Source organism: Saccopteryx leptura, chromosome 2 (assembly GCF_036850995.1).
Source record: "Saccopteryx leptura isolate mSacLep1 chromosome 2, mSacLep1_pri_phased_curated, whole genome shotgun sequence".
In the NCBI taxonomy this organism is placed as follows: Eukaryota; Metazoa; Chordata; class Mammalia; order Chiroptera; family Emballonuridae; genus Saccopteryx; species Saccopteryx leptura.
In genome coordinates this window covers 191,871,593-191,897,448 of record NC_089504.1, presented here as the reverse complement: position 1 = coordinate 191,897,448, position 25,856 = coordinate 191,871,593, and the positions used below count along the sequence as shown (strand labels likewise).

Here is a 25,856-nt window from a genome sequence, read left to right as displayed (position 1 = left end):
AATATCCGAAAGAAAAAGATTACGGGTTCCAGATATAAGCAGACAACACATGGAATAGTAAAATAGAAGGAAAAGAATGTGGAGCATCCCAGGGCAGACCCAAGGAGCAGGCCAGCCTCCCTCGCAATGGCTCTTGCAATGAATGTTGTTCAGCTATTTCTGGGGCTGCCTCACATTTTAACATACAGAGCATCAGGTGGCTCATATTAAAATATGAGCAGAGTTAGTGTTTCCTCTTTACCTGGCAGTTCACTGCTGAAAAGCATCCACTCCACCATGTCAAATTTACATTATTGCCTTCTGGTCAGTTACCACACACCTCACAGACATCACTAAGCTCTACAGAGCCAAAATGGATCTGGGGCTGCCAGGAGGCTGCCCCTGCTGCAAGGGTAGTGGTTAATACCAGTCAGACGAAGATCACATCTCCTTCCAGACATCTCCCATGGTAGGACCAGAAAGTAAGGCCAGTCTCTACTTTGAAACAAGCAATGACGATTGCTTCCTGGTATAGCCTGAAACTAGATTTGCCAGAAAAAAATTTCATTAGGATGAATTTTATTTCCTCTTATCAATCCTCTGTTAAGTTGCCTGCTGTTATCTTTCCTCCCCAAGATAGTATTCCTTTTAAAATAAAGTTAAAAGCCTGTCTAAAGCAGCTGACCTACAGACAATTGTGTAAATAAAAAGCCTGCAGACAGAATAATAGAATAAGAAGCTATGAGTCAAGATTCCACATCGGCCTGTCTGACCAGTGAGGGTGAGCTTTGCACAATGTTAAAGATCAGAAATTCAAGGCTTGAGTCAGATGTCTATAACGCAATGACAGATGCTCCCAAGTATAAAAATAATTGTTCCATTAATAATGGATAAGAAATGTTAGGTGACATGTAGAATTTATGGGGTTTGGTTAAATGTAATTTTTAGTATCTCAATGAACATTTGAAAAAAATGATTCGTTAATGAGTGTTTTGCATAATACACCAAAGGCCTCTTTCCTCAGTTGATAAGAGATATTTTAACCCTCTACATGCTTCAAATAGCAAAATCAAAAGAGTGGGCATGAAATATATAAATACAGATGAAGAACAAAAGGGAAAGATATGTTGTTTCATTTTTATTTGAACATGGGAGTTGGTGAGGCTGGTTTCAAAGGAAAAGTGAAAACCTGGCTTCAGTCTTTAACCTCTCTGAGCCTGTTTATTCTTTCATTTAGATGAAAATGTAATAATACCACCTCCTCAGTCTGTAGTAAAGCTTAAATGCCATCCTGTTACTAAAACGCCCAGCACAGAGCCCAGCACCCAGTTGGCATGCATAGAGTCAGCTCTCCCTCTCCCTCTGTTGTTGCTGTGCTCAACCAGACCCATCTGAGCACAAGGAAATTGTTGGTTGTCAGCCCAGAAGTTACCCTTCCCCTCTCAGGTACCCAGATTTTCATGTGGGTGACCATGCTTCCCCCAGACTGCCAACGGACCCAGAGGAAGGCCACTTCCTCTCCCCTTGATGGGCCTTGGTTCCAAAGGGAGTTTTGGGTTGTGTTAAACCAATCGGCCCATTTTTTCCTCCTTGGCCAGAGTCACTCACTGGTTCATGTGACTGAACAACCCAGAATGAATGTCAGGAGTCTTGGAATGCTGAGACAAAAGGGCCCTGGACAAGGATGGGCAAGAAAGTAGGTGGCCATAAATTCTACTAATAGTCACACTAATGCTACAATAAAATCTAGCCAGGGGACAGCAGAGCACAGAGTTAGGAAATGACTTGGACAACCAATTCTGAAGCATAAATTACAACCTCTGCACTTCCAGTGACAAAAACCAATAAATATCTTTTATAATTTAGAGACTGAGTTTTAACTGAGTTTTCAATGATTTGTTCCATTAAAAAACCCCAAACTGAATTGATATACCAAAAAGTTTGAGACATCCTCATTTCTGACTTAGAAAAACTGTAGCTCAATGCTCTACGATCACAAAATAAAAAGTTAATAATTCTCAAAGATATCAGCTTTAGATCTTTTATATATTACACCTAAATAAAGGGTATTTATAACTTCTATTATATCTTTCTATGTGTTACTGATAGGTTTTATTGTCATATTCCAGAGTATCTTCCGCCGTAATTGTTCCTGATATATAAGAAGAGTTTCATTTAGCTATTCTAAAATTAGAATAAATGTGTTCTATCTAATAAACCTGCACAACAGGTTAATTTCCTAGTTTATTTCTGCATACATTTTGTAGATTATTCATCTTGATATATTCACTAAGAAAAATTAGGTTATTCAAAATCAGGTGTTCATGGGAATATCATCTATGGCAAAGATGAATACTTTGTTAACACCTGCTTTGAGAATTTTCTAGGTCATTGCTATAGACTGAATGCATATGTTCCTCCCAAATTCCTATGTTGAAACTTAACTCCAATGTGATACTATTAGGAAGTGGGGCCTTTGGTAAGTGACTAGGTCATGAGTGTGAAGCCCTCATACATGACATTAACATACTGATAAAGGAGACCCCACAAAGTTCCCTCATCTCTTCTCACCAGACACTGAATCTGCCAGCACCTTGATCTTGAACTTCCAGGCAGCCAGACTGTGGAAATTAATGTTTGCTGTTTAAGTCAACTGTGGTATTTTTCTTATATGTCTGATATTTTTGTTATCAAAGTCCAAACAAATGAAAACAGCCATATTCTATGTTATAGTCTGTGGACTCAATTGACAAGAGCAAAACTTAAAAAATTTTAGAAGGAAAGAAAACACTTTTTCAAATATTAATTTCATTTATTCACTATGTCAGAGATATCCCACATCAGAAGAAGACACAAGTTCAAACTCTTAAAAATCCTTTTTTTAAAAGAATTAACCAATAACATTGTCAAAGGAAACCCCAGGATGCTAACATAGATCCTACAATCCACTGATCATACAACTTTTAGCTTCACAGATGAAGATAGAAATCAGACATCCAGGAAATTTTCACCACCTTGGAATTTCAGTACACTTAGATTTGTTTATTGATTTACATTTGTTTATTTGTTGCCTTGCTCCAGACAAAATTTAAGGCAATAAGGTTTACTTACTCTCATTTTGAATGTCTCTAACTGAATTAGAACTCATTCCATTGTTCATAAATTTTATAGAATTGGCATATGGAAGAATAGCACCGTACACTCACTGTGAATGCTGCCTCCTTTTCATCAGGACAGAAATGGTCTAATTAAATAATTGAATTACTACCATTTAGTATCAACCAAACATAGGAATTATAAACTGATATTCTGGAATCACCAAGTTTTAGTAGGAAATAGTAACAACCACATTTAGATTATGTTGAAGGTCGAGGTGCAATTTTATGATCCACATTCAAAATAATTATTTCTTGGAGTGTCAGAGCAGTTGATCTTGGTGAGCTGCTGGAAAGACTGGATGTGGTGACAAGAGGATTATAAAGAACTAATGAGGATAGAGTAGTACTGAAAGTTAAGAAAACTGTGTCATTGCCTTAGGCAAGTTGCTTGGCCAGTCTTAGCCAAATGTGTAGTGAACAGTTGTTCTCTTGCTAGGATTAAAGATGCCCATCTGGTGGAGAAAGAAGTAATATTAAATGTATACAGCATCAGATAATCTCCTCATCTGTAGGAAGAGCTGAACAAGGAATGAGCAGAGTCTTCAGGACAGCCTGCGTCTGTCTGTTCAGAAGTCATAGCAAGTTCTCATTCTGATAGGATGCTGTTCTTATTTGCACATCCTGCAAATGGGCTTTTCTGGAGTTTTACTCAGTATAAAATCAGGAGAAGGGTGGAAGTGGCGGGAGGCATCACAGGGTAGGCGGGGAAATGTCACAGACTCACACAATTTTAATTAAATGGTCTGTCAACCCTAACCACCACCCACTTATTCTTTCAAGGTGGGGGTTAGACTAAAGATGGCCAAACCTTCTTGATCAGTCCCACATAGTGTTCTAGAACCTCATTTTGGAACTTAGCAGTATTTACCAACTTCTGTTTTTGTTCAGGGCCTTTGGAGTTTGGGTAAAAGTGAGACTAAAAGTGTCTCATTTCAATAACCTATTCCACATTCCAGAAGAATATTTGGAAATACATCTGAGCAATATCAAAGATTTAGTTCAGCCCTGGCCGGTTGGCTCAGCGGTAGAGCGTCGGCCTGGCGTGCGGGGGACCCGGGTTCGATTCCCGGCCAGGGCACACAGGAGAAGCGCCCATCTGCTTCTCCACCCCTCCCCCTCTCCTTCCTCTCTGTCTCTCTCTTCCCCTCCCGCAGCCAAGGCTCCATTGGAGCAAAGATGGCCCGGGCGCTGGGGATGGCTCCTTGGCCTCTGCCTCAGGCACTAGAGTGGCTCTGGTCGCGGCAGAGCGACGCCCCGGAGGGGCAGAGCATCGCCCCTGGTGGGCAGAGCGTCACCCCTGGTGGGCGTGCCGGGTGGATCCCGGTCGGGCGCATGTGGGAGTCTGTCTGACTGTCTCTCCCCATTTCCAGCTTCAGAAAAATACAAAAAAAAAAAAAAAAAAAGAAGAAGATTTAGTTCAAACTGAGTAGGGTCAGGGAAAACCATTGTGTGGCAGAACAGAGAGGTAGGGACCGTGTGCCCTTTAGGGAGGGTTCTCTTAGGGTAGCTGCAGGGTGAGGACAGTGCATTGTCCTTGGAGATGTAAAATTCCACATGCATCCCTTTGTAGTCTTGAATCTGGGCTGTTCTGATCCAGAATCATTTGGGCCGACACCCTCATCCAGAAAACTATTCCTTGTAAAAGAATATCTTGTAAAGATCACTCTTTCTCTAAGCTTCAACAGCTTCAATAGCAGACACAAGCCCTCTTTCGGCTCTCTTTTGCAAAGAGTAATCAGACTTGACCTCCATTTGAGATTTTCTTCAAGTAAGCAAAAAAGATAGTTCACATTTCTTGTTATTCAAACACAGCATGAACTATAGTCATCGGCACATTAAATGCAGAGGTGAATATAACCACACACAGGGCATCATACATTCACAAATATAAACTGGGATCAATTAAGTCAATACCCTGGTATTATTCTGTCCCCAACCCTCCTTCTACCACAGTGTAATACGCACAAAGCCTTGCAAGATAACCAATCACAGAACTTCAGTGCTCAAATAGCCTTATAGACTATCTCCTGAACTTGCCCAAATGACTATCTTTCTGAGCCTCAGCTTCTTCATCAGTAAAATTGGGGTTAAAAAATAACCCACTTAAACTGTTATTATAAAGATCTCTTGCACACTCAATTACTATCCATCTGCTCATTTGTGTTGAAGAAACAGTTCCAGGAAGTTTGAGCAATGTGCCGAAGTTGGTGAAAATGATGGGACAGAAATGCCTCCTAAATCCTGGTGTGTGTTTTGCAAGGTGCATGGAGCCAGGCTTTCCTCAGTCAACATGGGCATCAGTGTCCCTTCCCATGAGGAAGGCTGGACCTTTATCTCCAGATACTCATCTGGGCACCACAGGAGGATTATCCAAGGCAGGAAGATAAAGGATGAAGAAGATATCTCTAAGCCACAAAGAACTACCCTTAAAAACCAGCACCACCACAAACTTCTGAAGTTAAGTAAAGAAACAAGTCTAGTTAGATAAATAAGAAACAAACAGCTGGTTTGGAGTAAAAACTGTGCCCAGGTCTTGACCTATTTTTTTATCAGTGTTCATAACAACTCTTCTAATGGAGCCAAGCCTTCACGCTCTACCAGAGTCGCGGTGCTGCCGTGCGCCTCTCCTCTTAAAAAAGGAGCTGAAAGTAGTGAGGTTGAACTACGTGAATGACACTGTCAACAGTCAACTATTTTTGACTTCTAGAAATGGCAATTTCATTTGGTTAAACCTAATATTAGAGAATTAACCTATAACATGTTAGTGTTTTAAAGTGATAACTTTGCTTGTTTGGGAAACTTCTTTCTTTTTTAGACTATAAAAGTATGATAACACACAGCTACATAAACTTGGAAAATACAGAACAAAATCACATATTTCCAGTATATAGTACAATTACTATTTTGTATATTTGCTCTCAGCATTTTGTAAGCATATTTGAAATATTTATAATTATTAATAATATTCAAGCTTTTAATTGTATATTTAAAACAATGAACTCCTAGCCTATATTTCCTCATCTAGAGAAGAAACTGCACTGGAATACCTCTATGTTTCTTTTGTTTTTATTATTTTGTGTGTCTATGGCCAGATGAACTTGAATACATTTTATTTGATCAAACACAAATTTCTATATATTAGTATTTCAGTTCTTGTGATTTATTGTTCATGCCATATAACCATTTGCTCACAACTTTGAAAGTTATAGAGAACATTTTCCATATACAAAGGTTTAATGTGAGCAACTATTTTTTGCATGAGGGCCAATTAAAACATATTTATCAACAATTTTTTTCACTCAAAATAAATAGTTTTATTTGGGCCTTCAACAAAACACACATTTTATTTTATTTTTAAATTTATTGGGGTACAGGTTTCAGGTGTGTAATTCAATAAAACATCATCTGCATCGTGCACCCACTGTCCCCGCAAAGAGACTCCTTCCATTTCCATTTGCCCCATTTGTCTGTCTCCACCGACTTCCCAGCCCTGGTTCCTTCTGGCTGTCACCACACTGTTGTCTATGACTGTGTATTACACACACACACATACACACACACACATTATTTTGCTATAAATGACCTACATTACTGAAAGAAAAATGTTACTTTCTTTGGTAACTAAAATGTTAAAATCTGAGCCTATTTGAGAAGATACAACCAGGGCCACATCCTGCTTCCTTATCATTCAGTCTGCATTATTCTTTCAGATTCATAAATTGGTCTACACACATTATCTCATGTTAAGCTTTGAAGGATCCCACAGGATCAATATCACCCTCAATTTACAGATGGGGAAACAGAATCCTTAGAGAACCAAAATTGACTTGTAGCATTTACAGAGGGCCAGCTGTGAGCTAAGGATACGGAGAATAAGAGAGAGCTGCCTGTGGCTGTGGGTTCAAGAACAGTTGGGATTATTTCAGCTTGGAAAGGAGTGCACTGGAAAGACTGTTTAACAAAGGTTTTTTATAGTTTAGAGCAGTGATTTTCCATCTCTTTCATGTCGCAGCACATATAATCTAATTACTAAAATTCTGTGGCACATTAAAAAATTTCTATTTTGCTGATCTAATAAAAAAAATAGGTATGATATTGATTCATTCACACCAAATAGCTATTGTTGCATTGGTGGTTGTCATTTTCTTATTTGATAACCTAAAGGAAAAGAGATCAGTGCCCCGGACTAAATAGTCAAGTATTGCATGTTTTAAAAATTCCTGTAGCACACCAATTGAAAATTGCTGATTTAGACAGTGTGTCTCAAACGTGGAGATTCGAAAGCTTATGAAAATAATGTAAAGGCCCAGGTTCATTGGAGCAGGATAGGAGATTGAACTTCTTCTGCATGTTCATCAAATTCTTCAGGTGATCCTGATTCATACCAAAGTGTGTGTGTGTGTGTGTGTGTGTGTGTGTGTGTGTGTGTGTGTGTGTGATGGCACGCATGTCATAATGACTATCTGTTTACACTGCTAATAAAGCATGTAACTAAATTAAAGGTTAAATTCTGGCATGAAACATTCAGGTCAGAGGAGAGAGAAGAAAGGAGATGTGGGAGGCCATTTCTTCCCACTGACAGGCTTATCAGGAATGGTATGAAGCAGTGATTCTCAAACTTTATTCTGCACCAGAATTGTTTGGAGACCTGGCAAAAACACAGACTGCTCAGCACTACCCGGCCCAGATTTTGTAATTCATTTAGTATGGGGTAAGACCCAAGGGTTTGAATCTCTAACAAGTTCCCAGGGGCTGCTGATGCTGCCACATTTGAGGAGCATGCTGCAGATGAGCACAGTGGTTATGAGCCTTGCATGCACACTGTAATCGTCAGGGATGAGTTTTTAAAGTATTGATGCCATGTCTCAATACTTTAAAGTATCTTTGATGTAATAGAGCTTCAGCAGAGCCTGAATAGCATAGCTTTGAATATGCATCAGGGTTGAGAACCACTGGTGCTAAGACTTCCTGGAAAAGAGGGAGTCACATTCAGTCCTGAGTATCCGGATTCAACCAGTTTGTCTGTGTGTTCCTTCCCAGAAGCAGGTAAATGCAGTGCACTAAGTGAGCTTCCTAATGTCCTTCTTCCCACTCAGAATCGATGCTCTGACTAGATGTTTTTAAAATGCATTTTCATGACATACAAGTAAAAACACAGCATTAGACTGTTATTTTTCTTAACAATGCTGCCCTCTAGTGTCCTTAAATAGTAGAACCACGTAAAAACCCACCTTAGCCATCAGTATGGCGATTTTCCGCTTAGCTAAACTGTTGGGGGGTTTTCTCTTGATGTTAAAATAATTTTTTTTAATGTGTATTAAATTAAATTTTATTTTCTGGAAACATGAATCTCCAAATGAGGCTTCTCAGTTACCTGTATTTCTCCCTGCATCCTCCTCCATGATAAGAACTCCTGGATTAAAGCTTTTACTACAAATAAAACTGAAAATAAGAGCCCTGGTCCTTTTCTCTTTCTAAACATTTTATTCTAAAATAATTTTTGGGGACAATTACAAGGACAAGTCAGTCAATGTGGTTCTAAAGACATGATGATAAATGCCTTTCTTTATCCAATAAAGGGAAAATGAGAAGGAAAGAGAAAAGCTAGTTTGTTAATTTGGTCCATTTTACAATTTTTGTTGTCTTTTGGCTGTCTTTTAAATTGCAGTACTGTAATAAATCAAACCCAACTACAAATTTTGCAATACTATTTCCATTATAGATTGTTCTCAAAGATAACCATTTTGCTTCTGACAAACAAAAAAGGACTCCCGGCGTACTCCTCCTCATATTCCCCAGCTCATCTCCACAGGGTCAGAGAACAAGTCGGGGGAAAAGAACATAGCAGCAACTGAAGTACCAGGGCACTGGGGTGGCCTGCACAGGCTCTTCCATGCCCAGAACTACATGTTCTCACCTCTCACACCCACCTCATTCTCACCTGACTGATGGGTTATTGAAAACAGATCTCATCAAATGGGAGCTCCTATGCTTTCCCATGATGAGTTCTACAAACTTTCTGGGTCCCATCATCTTGATGGAAGTGTCTTTGCCACACAGATCTGCCCTGCCCCCATCTCACTCTAATAAGTCTCCCTCTCCCTTCTTTTTTTCCCCATTCCCATCCCATAGCATCAATAACTCCTCTTTCTAGATCACTTCCAACAACATACAGGCTTACTCTGACATCTTCCATCTTTAAATAAAACTGTCCCTTCAGCTACTTGTCCTGTTTCCCTGCTCCACTCAATTCCACACTCTGCCTCTAAAGCCTTGCTGTTCCCATGTTCATACTTCCATCTGCGCCAACCTGGCCTTGGTCCTATCACACCACTGATGCCGACACTGCCATTCTCATGCTCTGCAATGACCTCCCTGTCACATGGCCAAATCCAGTGGACACTGTTTTGGGTCCTTCTGACCTAAATGCTCACAATGTTCCAGTGAGTTGGTAAAGCTCCCTCTTAAAGCATTTTCTGCTCTTGATTCTAAAGCAGCTCCACCTCTGGCTTCCTTCCTGCCCTTCTGGCTGCTAATGACCCCAACCCACTGGGTCCTTTTTCCAACCTCTGGGCTGGCTCTTAGAACTACTTCTCTTTTCCCTCGGCAGACTCCCCTTACTTACATAGTCTCATCTACTTCCATGAATTTAACTACAATTAATAAACAGGTAACTTATAAATATATTACCTCCAGACTATGCTGCTTACTACATCATTCATCTGACTATCTCTACATGACATGCCCCCTTTAGTATATCACAAGCATCTTCATTTTTTTGCGTGTCCAAAAAGGAACCTTTGATTTGCCCCCAAACCTGTTCTTTCTTCAGTCTCCATCATCAATCTAAATGGCCAGACACCTGGGACATTGCCTTGAGTCTTACCTTTCCCTTACTGGCCACATTTGGTCCATCTGCAGTCTTGTGGGTTCTGCCTCTAAAATATATTTGAATCCATGTTTCTATTCCCTACCCTATTCCAAGCCATAGTCATCTCCAGCCTGAAATATTGTTATAGCTTCCTAAAGATCTCCTGCTTCCTGTAGCCTTCCCCTATGGTCCTCCATATACAGTCAGAGATAGCATTTTGAAACATAAACACATCCTGTTAATCCCTTGCCTAAGAAATGTTAATGACTTCCCACTAAACTTTGAATAACATACAAATAACATGTTTTGCCTCTGTCGGCTTCATTTTGTACCCCTCTTCTCCTTCCTTACTAGATTCCTGCCACAATGGCTTCCTTTTGATTGCTGGAACTCTCTAAGCTGTGCCTCAGGGCCTTTGCATAAGCTGTTCCAGTTGCCTAGAGAATGTTCTTCCTCTGTTCTTACCATGGCTGGCTCCTTTTTATTTTTTATGCCTAAACATTACTTCTCAGAGAGAACTTCCTTGACCTAATCAAATAGGTCTTTCCTCTCATTCCCTATCTCAGCCCTGTTTGTTTACTTTATAACACTTCACATCTTGTAATTACTTACTTGTTTGTATACCTCTCCATCTTCTCCACTCAACTCTAAATTTCCTGAGTCCAAGAGTTTTGTATCTGTACTGCCCATAAATGAATCAAGCAATTAGCACAGTGTCTGGCAAATATTATACTTTTAATCCATATGTGTTAAGTAAGGGAATAAAGGTACAGGAAGACTCACAACCTCCACTCTACCTTAACTGCTCTGGTCAAAGCCTCAGTGTCTATGGTGTGGCCAAGCCACAGCCAATACTCTCTGCTCATCTGTTTGACTACAGAGTAGAGACAGGATGGCATCCTGGATTCAGTTTATTCTCTGTGAACCTCATCAGTGTTTACCAATATGTTTAATTCAGCACTTTATCCCCAGCACCCAGTGTGACAGACATTTAATAAATATTGTTGATTAAATAAACTCCTCAGCTCTGAATGAAACAGGATGGAAAAGGAGAGGGAGCAGTGCATGGGTGGAGATGGCCAAAGAGATAGAACACTTCTGGGGCAGAAATTTTTAAAATGGCTTTCCACTTTCAAAAATGTGCATCATCCCTTTACATACTAAGAGGAAGAAAATGTACCTATAACTTTGCTTATCTAATTTGCTTTATAAAGGGAGAATAAACTTCCTAGTTTCCATTGCTGTGTTAGTTTAGTTTGCTTGTAAACCAAATTCTACCTCTGTTGGGGAGACAATGGTGACTAAAAGCATTCCCATCTTCCAAAGAAAGAAAAAAGGGCAATTTAAAATGGTTTACACTGCCTGACCTGTGGTGGCGCAGTGGATAAAGCATCAACCTGGAAAGCTGAGGTTGCCAGTTCAAAACCCTGGGTTTACCTGATCAAAGCACATATGGGAGTTGATGTTTTCTGCTCTTTCCCACCCCAAAATGAATAAATTATATATGTATATATGGTTTACATAAAACAAGCAAGGAAGTTATGACCCTAACCCTGCTATAGTATGTTAAATCCTGTCCCCAATCAATTTAGAGGGTGCTTGTTTGTTGGAAATAAAATAAGAATACATCTACATCAACTTGACATTGAGACCAGGATTTGATTCTTCTGAAGAGCATTTCACCCCCAGGGTTACAGAGAAGCTGAGGTCTGCCACCCCTTGAAGATGTCAACTGACCTAGCATCCTGGGTGACTGGCTGACTTGCTTTGTAGGAGAAATCCAACCGTGCTTGTGACTTCTCACTCACTTGGACCTGAGGCCCTCTATGCTCTCTGGTTCTACATCACATCTGGTGCCAAGAGAGTTAGCCCGGCTCCACCTTCTCTGGGGAAGGGATTCATTGTCCTGTTTAGGAAATGTGATGTCAAGCTGATGAGCACACTGGGTGGGGCCACGCACAGGCCCTTGTGAAATTAATTACATGGATGTCTTAGAATCAAGTTCAGTTCAAAGTGGTCAAGGACAAGGAGTGCCATTGTGGGTTGGGAGCCATCGTGGCTTCAGCTATTTGTTCAGCATTTAAAATGTTTATCTTTCTACTAAATACATTGTTGTTGAGTCATCTCTGTTACACAGCCTCCCTGTGTGAGGCCCAGACCTGCAAATCCAACACACAAAGACGGGCCTTCTATCCTTGATCACCTTACATTCTACAAAGTCAGAACAAACACTTTCTCTTACTTCTCACTTTAGTGAGCAAAGTACCCAGGTCCGAGGTGCTGCAGACCAGCGTGGCTCTTAATAATGGTGCAGAATTAAGAAAACACACTTATCAAAACAAAAACGATGGGACCAGGAGGACTCTTCAACATGCCTGGCAGTATCCAAGTGCCCCATAGCCCCAGTTTGCTTTATTATATAGCTATATGCAAATCAAGGACCTTTATACAAAGTTGCACATCCAAGGCTAAGACAGGAACTCTCCCAAGGCAAAAACAGGATACATTAGTGAAATCTACCAACATCTGAAACAAACAAAGAGTCAGAGGAAGGGCATGTAAATTGCTTCCAGCAACCCAAGGAAGCAAGTGGAGTGGGTGCAAATACTCAGTATCATAGCCAATATGGAGGTGAAGGGGGGAGAACTTAGCCTTTTGCTAAGCCTCGAATCTAACAATGGCTTTTTGCCATTTATGGTCCACAACACCGAGGAAATTAATCATGTTCTTTTATTGGGTCGGGAACCATGAAGCAAAAAGTAAAGGAAGAACTTCAAGTGCTCGTTACATTTTTAATATCATTTAGTATTGTTGCTGCAGATGGAAATGGAAAGGCAATTTACCCGAAAGTGCCATCTGCCTCCACACCATCAATATTTCATAGTGGACTATTATGTTGTCACCAGTGTCAAAGCAATTATATTAATCAAAAAAATACTTGGATTAAACTTCTAAGCTTCGGGCAGGAAAGAAAAAAGAAAACAAACAAAGACCATTACTATGAAAAGTAGAGAAACTCAAAAAACACTCTTTGTCTGACCTCCCACAGAAATTGTTCGAGCCATGACACACGTGATAAACCAAGGCATGGCAATGTACTGGGGGACCTCACGGTGGAGTGCGATGGAGATCATGGTAATGTCATTGCTGTTTTTAAGTGGCCACTGAGTGTCTTATTACAGGTATTATTGGACTCTGCTTTATTGCACTTTACAGATAATGTGCTTTTTACAAACTGAAGGTTTGTGGCAACCCTGCATCGAGCAAGTCTATAGGTGCCATTTTTCCAACATCACTTGCTCACTTTGTGTCTCTGTGTCATGTCATATTTTGGTAATTCTCACAATATTTCAAATGTTTTCATCATTATTGTATGTTACGGTGATCTGGGATCAGTAATCTTCGATGTTACCCTCCACAAACAAAAAGATTACCTCTTGCTGAAGGCTCAGATGATGGCTAGCATTTTTTACAGTATATACAGTATAGTGTGAGCATAATTTTTATATGCACTAGGAAGCCAAAAAATTTATGTGACTTACTTTGTTGCACTATGTATTCACTTTATTGCAATGTTCTGGAACTAAGCCTGCATTATCTCCGAGGTATGCCCTTATTTTTTCAGATACTATGTGTAAATTGCAAGATGTCTTACAATCTTTCCTCACAAATGCTGGGGCATAGAATTCTATTATCAATTCCATCATTATAGAGATGGCTATGTGGGCTGGGCTCCTCAGCTCAGAATACAACCAGAAGGGTGCAGGTCTCTAATACAAATTGTGTTCTAGCATGTTCTTTGGTGGCAAGAGAGTAAATTGAAATTTCTTAGCTAATGAAATATATAAACACAACAGTCTAATTTTCTTTAAAAACTCTATTTAAAAACTATATTGTTTATCACATGCTACTTATAGGTCATCTGTAGGTATTAGTCTAAGTTTTATTTCTTTATAAATCTAAAAACAGTCAAACTGCATTTACTTTATCATAGTGCATAATTCACACTTGGACTAATTTGCCCTGGGCTTTACTCAGTCCAAACTTTCCAAAGAATGATAAGGATTTCTTGCATGTAGTATTGCTGTTAGTGAAGCTGGTGTTCATAACTTTGCTTATTATTTAGCATCCTACATGTTTCTTGATTTGTTGATTTTACTAAAAGAAAAATTTCTCATGCATATGACTACAGGGCAGTCTTATTTCTCATCAGTATAAATGCAGTTGCCATCTTATTTCTCCCCAGGAAGCCTATTCTGTAGCAAGACAGTTCAATATGATCCCTCCAGTTTGTGAACAAGCTGAGTACCACCTTTTCCAGAGAGAGAAAGTGGAGGTGCAGCTACCAGAGCTCTACCATAAAATAGGTAATCTTCACAATCAAAATTCACTGATTATTTTTAACAGTAGGAGTCCCAGTGATATGGAAAAAATGAGTTACTGAAATGTTTTCCTAAAGTGTGCCTCTATGTAGCTTACAGGGTTACTACTACAGCAGAGTCCCAGCTCTGTGTATAAGTGTACTCAGTAGGTATTCAAAAAGTACATAAAGAATAAAAGGAAGAAACTGTGAATGAACTCATTTTTCATAGGGTGCTTGCTACAGCCAAAGCATGCATCTTTGAGTGGATTATGACTACCTTTCCCAAAAAGTATGTACATCTCTATCTCTCACTCTGTGCCTGGAACTGAGTCAGACAAGGAAGTCAAGAATGGACTCACAAGCCAGGTGTTCCATTTTTAAATATGTAGACAAAAAGATTTCAAAGAGGTGGGGGGGCATATACACAACATAGACACAAGAATCTTGGACATCAGAAAAACATGAATAAATAAGCCATGTTTTCAGGCTTATTTATCAAAACAAAACAAACAAAAAACAATTTCCAGAGATAACTTTCCTGCTAAGAAACAGAAGTTCACATGAGCAGGAAAATGTTGGGAAGGGAAAAAAGCATTTAAAGAAATTCAATAGTAACAATTGCTATCATTGCTCTACCTGTCTTGTGCTCGTCATGCACTGGGCATTGCACAGCTGGTAGGTACCAGGCACTGAATGGACAAGCAAATCACTGGATTTCTGTGCAAGTAAAAGTGTTTGTGTCTGAATGTAAAGGGAAATGTGAAATTTAGACATGAATAAGCCACATTTTCAGGCTTGTTTCTATGGCCCACTCCCTCCAACTATGCATATTTAATTAGTTTATAAAAGTGAAGCACAATCTGTAAACACCTAGATTTTAATAGAAAGATGCCTGCTGGTATTGACTCTTTTTCTCTGCCCAGCTCCCCCCATCACTAACCATGTCCTGCTGAAACACCACACCTCCATCTCAGTTCGCAAGAAGCAACTTTTTGTTTTTCTCCTGTAGGAGTTGGAGCAATGACTTGGTCTCCACTTGCCTGTGGAATCATCTCAGGAAAATATGGAAATGGGGTGCCCGAAAGCTCCAGGGCTTCTCTGAAGGTATTGCCCCCCATGTCTAGAAAAGTTTGAGGCTGGAAGAGAGGGATGCAGAGAGGGAAGAAGGGATGGAATCGAACAACTCTGCAGCCACCAGTGGCTTCCGGCCTGTGCAGAGGGGGCCTTGGCCGGAAGTCCTGAGCCCTGAGCCCAGAGCCAGAGACTCTGCTCCTGGCCAAGCATCAGTCAGCCCTTCATAGTCAGCCAGCACAGAAAATTCTCTTTGTAGGACAAAACAAGAAGGGGGTGGAGTGGGGATGGCCAATGACTTGGTTGAACTCCTTGAGCTCAAATCTCTACACTGTTATTTATTCTTATGTTTAAAAAGGTATTTTATTCCTCCTTTGAAACTGATGAAATAGAAAGTCTCTTTACTATATAAGAGGATCTAATTTTACTTTTCTTGACAAAACAAAATTTAAGCCATAGAAATATAATCCATATGGGACAAACCGATTGTAACTGAGTATGATTTGAGGTTTGTCGACAGTTTTTACTCTATGAGGGCCAGGAGGAGGGTTCAGGAAGCAGAAACACAGCCAGGCCTTTGTCGCTGGGGCTCAAGGCTGGCATTCAGAGATCAACTCTGGCTGCTAACTAAGTCTTGTAGCTTAAGTTCTTTTCTGAAGCATAAAATATTCAAGATCATTGACCTAAAATGACCTTCATTCGAAACATCTTGATGATATTGGAGAGTACTCCAAGCATCTCTCCTTATTAATAACAACATGTCTATTTTTAAAAAACTTGAGAGAATATGTAATAACATGAGAATCACGAATTACTCTGTAACATCAGGGGAGAGAGAACACAGGCATTTTTTAAATTCAGACAAGCCAAATGGTGCAATGAGTTTTTATTCATCTCCTTTTACCCTCACAAAGATAAATGGATACAGATGACTTTCAGTCAGTTGTAGGTAAGCATGCCACCTCACATTCTTTCAGAGACTCTGAAAAGCTTGAAGTACTTCCGTATATGTGTCGGGTACTTGTTCTCAGACTGTCTCTATGAGAGCTTTCCAGGTGTAGAAACTGAACACAAAGAGTTTAGCTACCAATCCAAGAGTATAAACTCCTGATAGAGGAAGTTGCTATGAGGGCCTAGGCCTCCTGACTCTCAGTTCATCTCTCCCAAACCCAGCTGTTTACAGAAGGAAGAAGAAGCTACTCTGTTTGGAATATACGACTGGTTGACCTCCATCCCAGTTTGGGAAAGCTTACAGAGAGCTGAAAAAAATTTCACAAATGCACTAACATAAGGAGAAAAAAATACTATAAGTAAATAAAGGAGATAATATATTTGAGGGTGGCTAGGCCTGAAAGGAACTCAGAAATATTTCTACTTTTGACTTTTATAAAGTCAGCTCAACATCTATTTTGAAACATTCTTAACAATAAACATAAGGGCTCTCACCAGGTGAAAAAGCAATCAATCATAAGGTGCACTTTGTGAGAGTTCCAAAGACTCTTGAGGCTTCCGAAACCATCAGCTGAGTGTTTTCCAGACTAGCACACATGCACTTAGGAAAGCCACAGGAGTGGAGGAACTGAAGAAGGGGAGGTGGAGGAAGCAAGTGTCAGGCAACCGCAGGAGTAAATAAGAATGCTAATAGTAAAAAAAAAATAAATAAAAGATAACTAGTAAAGATAAACGAGTTGGCAACTTTCACAAACCCCTCCCCCAAAATAGAATAAATGGTGTTTCACTCTGGCTGTTGTAAGATATACCAATAAAATAAAGATGCTAGTATTGTGTGTTGTAAATATCAAACTGTATTTGAGGGATAAATTAACCCCATATGAAAAATACCTACCTTTTAGAAAGTAATATTACCTGGGGGCTTTCTGGGAAGCTACCACTGGCCCACCAGTGTCACAATAATTTCTAAATCAGTGTCATCAGCTCTGACTTCACTGCTGAGCTAAACATCACTCCGTCTTTCTGTCTATTTGATATCTTCAAGTGGCTGTCCCATGGGCATCAGTAATGCCTGATGGAATTTGTGTTCAGGCCCCAGAACCTGCCTTTTCCTTTGGTTAACGGCCGGCACCCATCCATCTTGCTGTCCCAGTCAGAAGCCAAGGCTGACTGTCAGGCTGCCTCCTGTCCTCCCACACTCCTGTCCAATGTGGCAGCCACCCCTCCAGTTCACGTCTTGACCCTCTACAGTCCGTCCCCTGCATAGCCCTTGTTCAGATCTTCATTTCTTACCTGGTTTGCTATAGTAACCTCTTGTCTGAACTCTGATTTTTTCCCCCTTTTCTCAACTGGTCACAGTTGTGAATATCTTTCTAAAAAATTAATCTGACTGTATGATAATCCTGCTTAAAATCCTTTAAAGACTTCTCAAACATTGCTTAAAGGACAAAATCTAAACCCCACAGAAAAGCATTCAAGGAAATTCCCTTGGGATTTAATTGGGCTCATTTTTCTCTTATGGTCCCTTCCAAATCATATTCCTCCTTTTCTCACCCAAATGCACTGGACTTTTGCCTCCCAGAATTTCCCTCCTTGGCATCCTGCTGTGGAAGATCTCCCCATCCTAAAAGACAAAGCTCAGTTGTCCTCATCTCTGTGAAGCCTGTCCTCACTTTATAAAACTCAGTTATTTGCACCTTCTTCTATTATTCCTTAAATACTTCTTACAGGTCCTAGAATTCTCTGGTTTCAAGCAATAGGACTTAATTCAAACCAATTTAATCAAAGAAGGGGAACACATAGACATTCCTTGGGAAGCGTGATTGGGTGACTCCATCCATAGACTTGAACATTGTCAGGACTTTCTAACTCCTCTATTTCTCTCTGCATTGGGGTGTCATTTTCTTCTACCAATCATGTGTTTATCGTCACAAATGTCCAACTCATCACCCATGACACCAGCTGTGGTCTCCAGGCCGCCCTTCCTCCTGGGGGAAGCTGAGATCTCCAGAGCTGAGGCTCAGAAAACCCTTGCTCCCCAAGCAAAGTCTCAAGTCAAGAGCCAGACCATACATCTTTGAAACCTAGGAGGCGTGGCCCTGGCCGGTTAGCTCAGTGGTAGAGTGTCGGCCTGGCGTGCGGGAGTCCCGGGTTTGATTCCCGGCCAGGGCACACAGGAGAAGCGCCCATCTGCTTCTCCACCCCTCCCCTTCTCCTTCCTCTCTCTCTCTCTTCCCCTCCCGCAGCCAAGGCTCCATTGGAGCAAAGTTTGCCTGGGCACTGAGGATGGCTCTGTGGCCTCTGCCTCAGAGGCTAGAATGGCTTTGGTTGCAACAGAGCAATGCCCCAGATGAGCAGAGCATCGCCCCCTGATGGGCATGCTGGGTGGATCCCAGTCAGGCGCATGCGGGAGTCTGTCTGACTGCTTCCCTGTTTCCAACTTCAGAAAAATACAAAAAAAAAAAAAGAAAAAGAAAAAAAAAAGAAATCTAGGAGGCGAACAGACTGGGCTGGCTTGCCTTTCTCTTCTTCACATCTGCAAAGTCATTCTCCAAAATCATAATAAAACTTAATGTCCTTACCATTTTCTTTGGAAATACTGTCTTAGAATTATGGAAAAAATACTTAAAAAACAAAATCCAGCTGTCTATTGAAATCATGTGGGTGGTGTCTGTCACAACTGCAGAGCTTTCTGCTGCTGCCTTTGGGAAGGTAAAATTCTGTGGTTGCAATTGTGTTGCAAATATATGTGATGTAGAAAGTCCAGTGTCACACAGTAGAATGGCTTTTTATTATTTTCACAAAACAGGCTAACAGATTCTTACAAATATTCTCTTCCTTTGGATGTTGCAACCTAGTGCTAGCTTTGTACAGAGGAGTCTAATGTTTCTGGTCATAGCAAGAGCAGAACCTTCTGGAAAGTGGTTCTAAAAGATTTTTAGACTTTGTAAAATTTTTCTCTTTATATTTATACAATTAGGCTCACTTTATAATCTACATAGGTTTTAAAGAATAGTTTCCCATTTTGAGTTTCCTTACCTTCTTAAGTTTCATTATAGAAAGGGTAATACACATTTGGGAAAGTATTTGTCCACTTGAAAAATTTTGAATGTACTTGGTTCCTATCAGTTATACCACATCTACTTCCAGGAAGGAGCAAGCAAGCTAACACTAAAGCCCCATTATAAGTATACAAAACAGGGAGTAAATTGAAGGCAAGAAGAAGAAAGCTATAACAACAATGTAAGATAATGGCTTCCTCTGATCAGAAAGCTTGGCACCCAGCTTTCTTGACAAAAAGGAAACAGGCCCTGGCTGGTTGGCTCAGTGGTAGAGCGTGGGCCTGGCATGTGGAAGTCCCTGGTTCGAATCCTGGCCAGGGCACACAGGAGAAGCGCCCATCTGCTTCTCCACCCTTCCCCCTCCCCTTCTCTCTCTCTTTTTCTTTCTCTTTCTCCCTTCACCTCCTGCAGCCTTGGCTTGAATGGTTCAAGCAAGTTGGACCTGGCACTGAGGATGGCTCCATGGCCTCGCCTCAGGTGCTAAAATGGTTTGGTTGCCCAAGCAACAAAGCAGTGGCCCCAGATGGACAGAGCATCACCCCACAGGGGGCTTGCTGGTGTATCTTGGTTGGGTCGCATGCAGGAGTTTGTATGTCTGCCTCCTTGCCTCTCAATAAAAAATGAAAAAAAGACACACACACACACACACACACACACACACACACAGGAAACATAATAGACCCTGGTGAAATGTAAATGTTTTATTTTTCTTTTGCTACATTCTAAAATAGGGCGATCTCAATATGAAACATTATTTCTTCTACTTAGCAAACTGGATATAATTGATTATGTTTGGATTTTAATAACTTTTACGCATGTTGATGGGTTTCAGTGCTGAATATTAGTCATAATTAATGTTTCGAACCAATAACAAGGAGCGACACCACGAGGAGCATTTCTTTGCATGGAGGTAAAGGCATCCTTGTCATCATGAAACATAAGGTCAGAGTCAAGAAGATGCAGGAATTCTGGATAAGGTTCTTATATTTTATTGAATTAGCAAAAGTTGACTTCAAATCTTACCAGGCATTAACATTTGAATGTTCTTTTTATTCCTAGTGCTACCAGTGGTTGAAGGAAAGAATTGAAAGTGAAGAAGGGAGAAGACAGCAAAACAAACTAAAAGACCTGTCCCCAATCGCTGAGCGCCTGGGTTGCACACTCCCTCAACTAGCTGTGGGTAAGACCCTGACTAGGGAGAGAGCTCTGCTGAACACAGGAAATACAGTTTTCTCTGCTTGAGCCACATCCCTACCATGATGGAATCTCTATTATAGGGCAGACTAATGTCTGAAGCATAAATTCCTGGTTAGTACTATCTAAAATGAGGTTTTCAGAATTTCCCAGAATTTTCTATGTGCTAAAAAACTTCCATCCCTAGGTGGGAGGGGGGGGAAATGGGCGACAAAGGGTGTCAAAACTGGTGGAAAGCGACTTTGCATGGGGTAAGGGGGCCAATGTGATGTGTAGATGGTGTTATATTGAGTGGGACTCTTGAAACCATGTCAACACAATAAATTAAAAATTGTAAATTAAAAAAAAATTTTTTTTAACTTCCATTCCCTCTCCCTTATAACACAGTTCAAATAAGACCATGTGGGTAAAAATGTACACATCCTCACAGTGCTGGGGCATGTGCCCTCTCAATGCTGTAGGGACACCCATATCTTCTGGCTCAATTTTCCATCCCCATTGAAGCTTAGGTAAGGAGGGTGAGAGGCTGAGAAGCAGGGCTGCAACTATGGACTAGGGCCACTGCCACCTGGAAGGTAGAGGCTAGAGGAGCAGCTTTACCCTGAACTTCTGAGGGGCCATCAAAATTGCTCTTCTACACTATGAGGTTGATGAAAGGTCATGGTCACTGGGAACAACTAAAAACCACATGCACCAGCACTGTCCAGTAGAATTATAATGTGAATCACATATTTCATTTTAAATGACCTAGTGGCCATATTCAGAGAATAAAAAAGAAATAGGTGAAATTAATTTTACTATGGGATTTTATTTAACCCAAGATAGCCAACATATTACCATTTTAACATGTAATAAATAGAAAAAGTATTGAGATATTTTACATATTTTTCATCCTAAGTCTTCAAAATGTATTTCAGCCTGACCTGTGGTGGTAAAATGGATAAAGCGTCAACCTGGAATGCTGAGGTCACAGGTTCAAAACCCTGCACTTGTCTGGTTAAGGCACATATGGGAGTTGATGCTTCCTGCTCCTCCCCCTTCTCCCTCCCCCCCCCCTTCCTCTCTAAAATGAATTAAAAAATTTTTTGTTTTAAAAATGTATTTCATACCTACAACACATCTCAATTCAGACCAACCACATCTCTCGTGTTTGAGAGGCACATGTGGCTAGTGGCTGAGTGTTGGGCAGAGAAGCATTTAGACTTTCAGTTCCCTTGCAAGGCTCTGTGATAAGACAAAGGCACTTTCTACCATTGTCTTGTCCACTTAATCATTAAGACAATCCTATGAAGTGTATACTATTAGAAGCCTTATCTTACTGTCCTTAATGGAGTATTATCTCCACTTTACCAATGAAGAAACTGAACATAAAAGAATTCATGTGGTGGCTGTTGTTACCAAACTCAATGAGTTCAGTTAAGGTGCTCTATTCAAGAACCAGACATGGTTGTTGCAAGGTAGTGATGTTTACTTGCAGCAAGTAACGGTGATAGGGATTCATATGCAACTCTGTCTCCTGGAAGGAAGGCTTAGCCATTGCTTACATACACTATCTGATCAAGTACACATTGACTTCAATTGGCTACACTTATTGGATTGGATTTCTGTCAAACTTACCCAGTTTACAGCTGGTCTACAAAATAGTGTGTTATGTTTTAACATATCGCAAGAATAGCATTAGTAAGTAATAGCATTTAGTAAGATTCTAACACTGTGGGAAAAGAATAAAATGGTGTACAGTCTATAAAATAATCCTGAGGATTAAGATATAGCAGGAATTGGGACAAATCAGATACAGTGATCTAACAAGATTAAAAAAAAAAACCTCAAGGTAAGTTATAGGCAAATAAAATAATGTTATAGAATGTATTTATTACTGGCTTGACTCTTCTGAGGTCAGAAGGCAGGGAAATGGTAGTTTCAGTTAACAGTCACAGAAAGACAGAGATGGGAGGTGGCTGGGGGTGGGGAGGGGAATACCATTTACCTAAGTATATGTATAACTGTTGCTTTAATCCTTTCTTTCAGACAAACAAATAAAAACCCAAAGAATATATTTAATGTGATTAGTTAGCATCCCTGCAGCTTTAAAGAACACAGTAAAAAGTATTAGCTATTTGACCATCAGCAAGTTGTTTAACTGCTATCAATTTTCTCATCTGTAAAATGGATATAATAATACTTATCTTACAAAGTTGTTAAGGAAAGGAAAATTACATGTCTAAAGCATAGTAGGTGCTCTTTGTAATAGTGGTAATAATAATAATGGGGGTGACAATGTTTGTGTAAAGAATTAGACACCCTGCACCTGAAACTCTGTCCACCCTTAGCCATGGTGTGTGGTCAGAATAGTAGGCACAACGAGAAATACCTATTCTTAAAACAGTCATAAAATTAGGTTTTTAGGTAGTAACGTTTTCACGTATTAAATTTACCTCTGAAAGAAAGGGAACACTGTCTTTCTAAAGAGGAAATCTTTACAAGATTTAGACTTTCACTGGATGTCAGATACACACGAAAGACCCTTTCTATAGGGTCTGAGTTCAAGGTAAAACCTTCTTTGTTTCTCTTTTTTCTCCTCTGTGCCCCCAGATGTCTATCTTGCCTGTCATTTTCTTTATCATTCTTTATAAACAAGTAGTTTTGTTCTTAACCACATAACTCTCAAACCAAGAGAGGCATTATTTCTGGGCATATAACCTTTGATCTGTGAGAAGGGGGAGGGGAGGGGAAATCCTCCAGCAGGAGACAAACTTGAACCCAGCTGTGGGCTGGCTCCTCTGTCAGATACCCAACCGAGCCAGTATCCGCACTTCACAGGTGTAGAGGCACTCTCCATTGCCTGCTTGGCGCTTGGTTAGATGCTAATTATATAGAACCTTCTGCACATGTTTCCTCTGCTGATAGCCAGTTCTGCCTGTGGGTTCTCCTACACCCTGCAGTCAGTATGGAGGGCTGGCTGTTTCTGATACCCAGTAGTTTATGGGCAATGATTTTCCCCATTCTCTGCTTTGCCCTAGGAACTTCCACTAGTGTCAAAAAGTTATAAGTGCAAAGCAGGAAATAATACAGCCCAAAAAAGAAAAAGAAAAAGATTTAGCGATTGCCTTAAAAGGTCTGAGCACAATAATAGCTTAAAAGTATTAGTTGACAGCGGGCCTGGAGCAAATGGGGCAGGAGAGATGCTAGAATCCTCCTCCATCCATCAATCATTCATACCTATGTTTATTCAACAAACATATACTAAGCACCTACTATGTGCAGGTGTAGGGCTGAGTGCTGAGCATCCAACCATAAATAAAACACATCTCACAGCCTGCTGAGCAAGTTAAGAAAAATAAACAGATCACTAATAGTGATGTAGTAAAATCATTGGGAACGGCCCAGGGGTTTTGCAAGTAATGTTTACGGGCACCCAACCCAGCCTTGGACTTGGGGAAGGACTTTGGGAGAAGGTAGTTCCCATGGGGAACCTCAAATGATGAGTAGATATTAGTGAGGTGAAGGAAGGGAGGAGGCCAAAGGCCATTCCAGGTTGAAGAGACCACATGAGCCAAGGGGATGGAGAGGGTTTACAAACAGTTCAGACCTCTTAGAGCACAAAGTTCAAGGCAGAGAATAAGGAGACGGGAAGCTGGAGGGCTAGGCTTGGAAGCAAGGTTCACCAGAGTGAGAAATGAGAATGTTGTCTTATGAACAAAGATTATGTCAGGCACACGCTGAAGAACATTTAGCCAAGCAAGTGACATGGTCAGATCTGTATCAAGAGAAACTGCTGCTGGATGTGAAGGCTGTGTGGGGCTGGGGTGGGGGTGGGGGACAACCCACCAAGAGGAAGAAGGGCATTGGCAGGGGATGGTGAGGACCTAAAGGAGAGCAGCAGACAGCTGAGCCAGAGCAGTGATCCTCAACTGTGGTCCCTGCATCCACACAATGCAATGCTATTCAGGAAGAAAAGGAAAAGATATGCTAGTTCATGCTTAACACAGATGAACTGCACAAGTCTGCTCAGTGGAAGAAGTCAGGCACAGACCCATATTGCGTAGTTCTGTTGAGATGAAGTGTCCAACAACAATAAATCTCTGGGCACAGAGTAGATTAGCAGTGTCCTGGGGCTGGTAGTAGGGATGGGATTAACTTTGTAAATGGGCATTGTAATGCTGGTAGCCGAGGCCAGGAAGGTTCACATTGGACTTAGGCAGAAGGTCCGGAAAGGGTTGGGCCATTCCATTTAATAGAGTCTCACAATGGCAGACAAGCACGCAGTCAGGGGAAACTGCCTTTCTGGCAAACAAACAGCAAAATGGCCCCTCACAGTGATGGACAGGCAATCTGCACATCTGCAATCACCCTGAGCACAAGCAGCCATCTCCTTATGTAGGCCACAAACACATGGCGCAGCCACACACTCACGTTCTAATCAGGCAAAGCACTTGCAGCTGGTAACCCTGAGCAAGCCTAACACAGCTGCCCCACAGGCATGAAGGAGCTCACTGGGGTCATGGCAATGTTTTAAAACTGGATCTAAAATGATGATGGTTGCACATTTGATACATTTACTAAAAATTATTGAGTTATGCATAAAATAGGTAAAATCTTTGGTATTTAAACTTCACAATGGTTAAAAAGAAAGAGAGAGAGAGAGAGAGAAGAAAGAGGAGATTCCAAGATGGCGATGGAGGAGGCGAACCTCCCAGGAATTAGATTACAACTTAATTTAAGAACAATCATCTTGAAAGATCAACTTTGGACTAAACAAAGAGGCATCTATAACCAAGGATCACAGAAGAAGTCACACCAAGACTGGTGGGAGGGGCAGAGATGCGGAAAGTGCTGCCCCGCTCCCAGGAGCCAGTGGGAAGGAGGGTCCAAAGGGACTCTTACTGTGGGGAAGGTTGCCTTGAGAGGTGTAGGTCTTCAGCCCCAGGCCCAGAACCCCAGCCTAGAGCCCCAGAGCCTAGAAGAGGTGCCCACACAGCATTTGGAGGTGAAAAGAGCCAGGTTTCTGTCGGCGAGAAAGAGACAGAGCTCTTGAAGACAGAGGCTCTGTCTTAAAGGGCCAGCATAGAAAATCTTGTTCACAGCCACTTATCTGGGGCTTCAGTGGAAGAAAGGCTGGGAGGACTGGAGTCATGTGAGGAGAGTTTAAAGTTGGTGGCCCAGGGAGAGACAGTGGGGGATGGCCACCAGAACCACTGTGCTGAGTC

The 25,856-nt window shown here is 40.9% G+C and overlaps 1 protein-coding gene across 5 annotated transcripts in view; it reads left to right on the top strand.

The window, feature by feature from the left end:
• KCNAB1 (potassium voltage-gated channel subfamily A regulatory beta subunit 1) overlaps nt 1–25,856 on the top strand; it is a 589,565-nt gene that overhangs the window by 479,055 nt on the left and 84,654 nt on the right. For all 5 annotated transcript variants that reach the window (XR_010749312.1, XR_010749311.1, XM_066369872.1 and 2 more), the window contains exons 9-12: nt 13,058–13,143; nt 14,255–14,375; nt 15,381–15,475; nt 20,515–20,635. Coding sequence is in view for 3 of the 5 variants with exons in the window: in XM_066369872.1 (XP_066225969.1) it covers nt 13,058–13,143; nt 14,255–14,375; nt 15,381–15,475; nt 20,515–20,635 (423 nt within the window). In the remaining 2 variants the exon portion in view is untranslated. The remainder of the gene's footprint in view (nt 1–13,057; nt 13,144–14,254; nt 14,376–15,380; nt 15,476–20,514; nt 20,636–25,856) is intronic.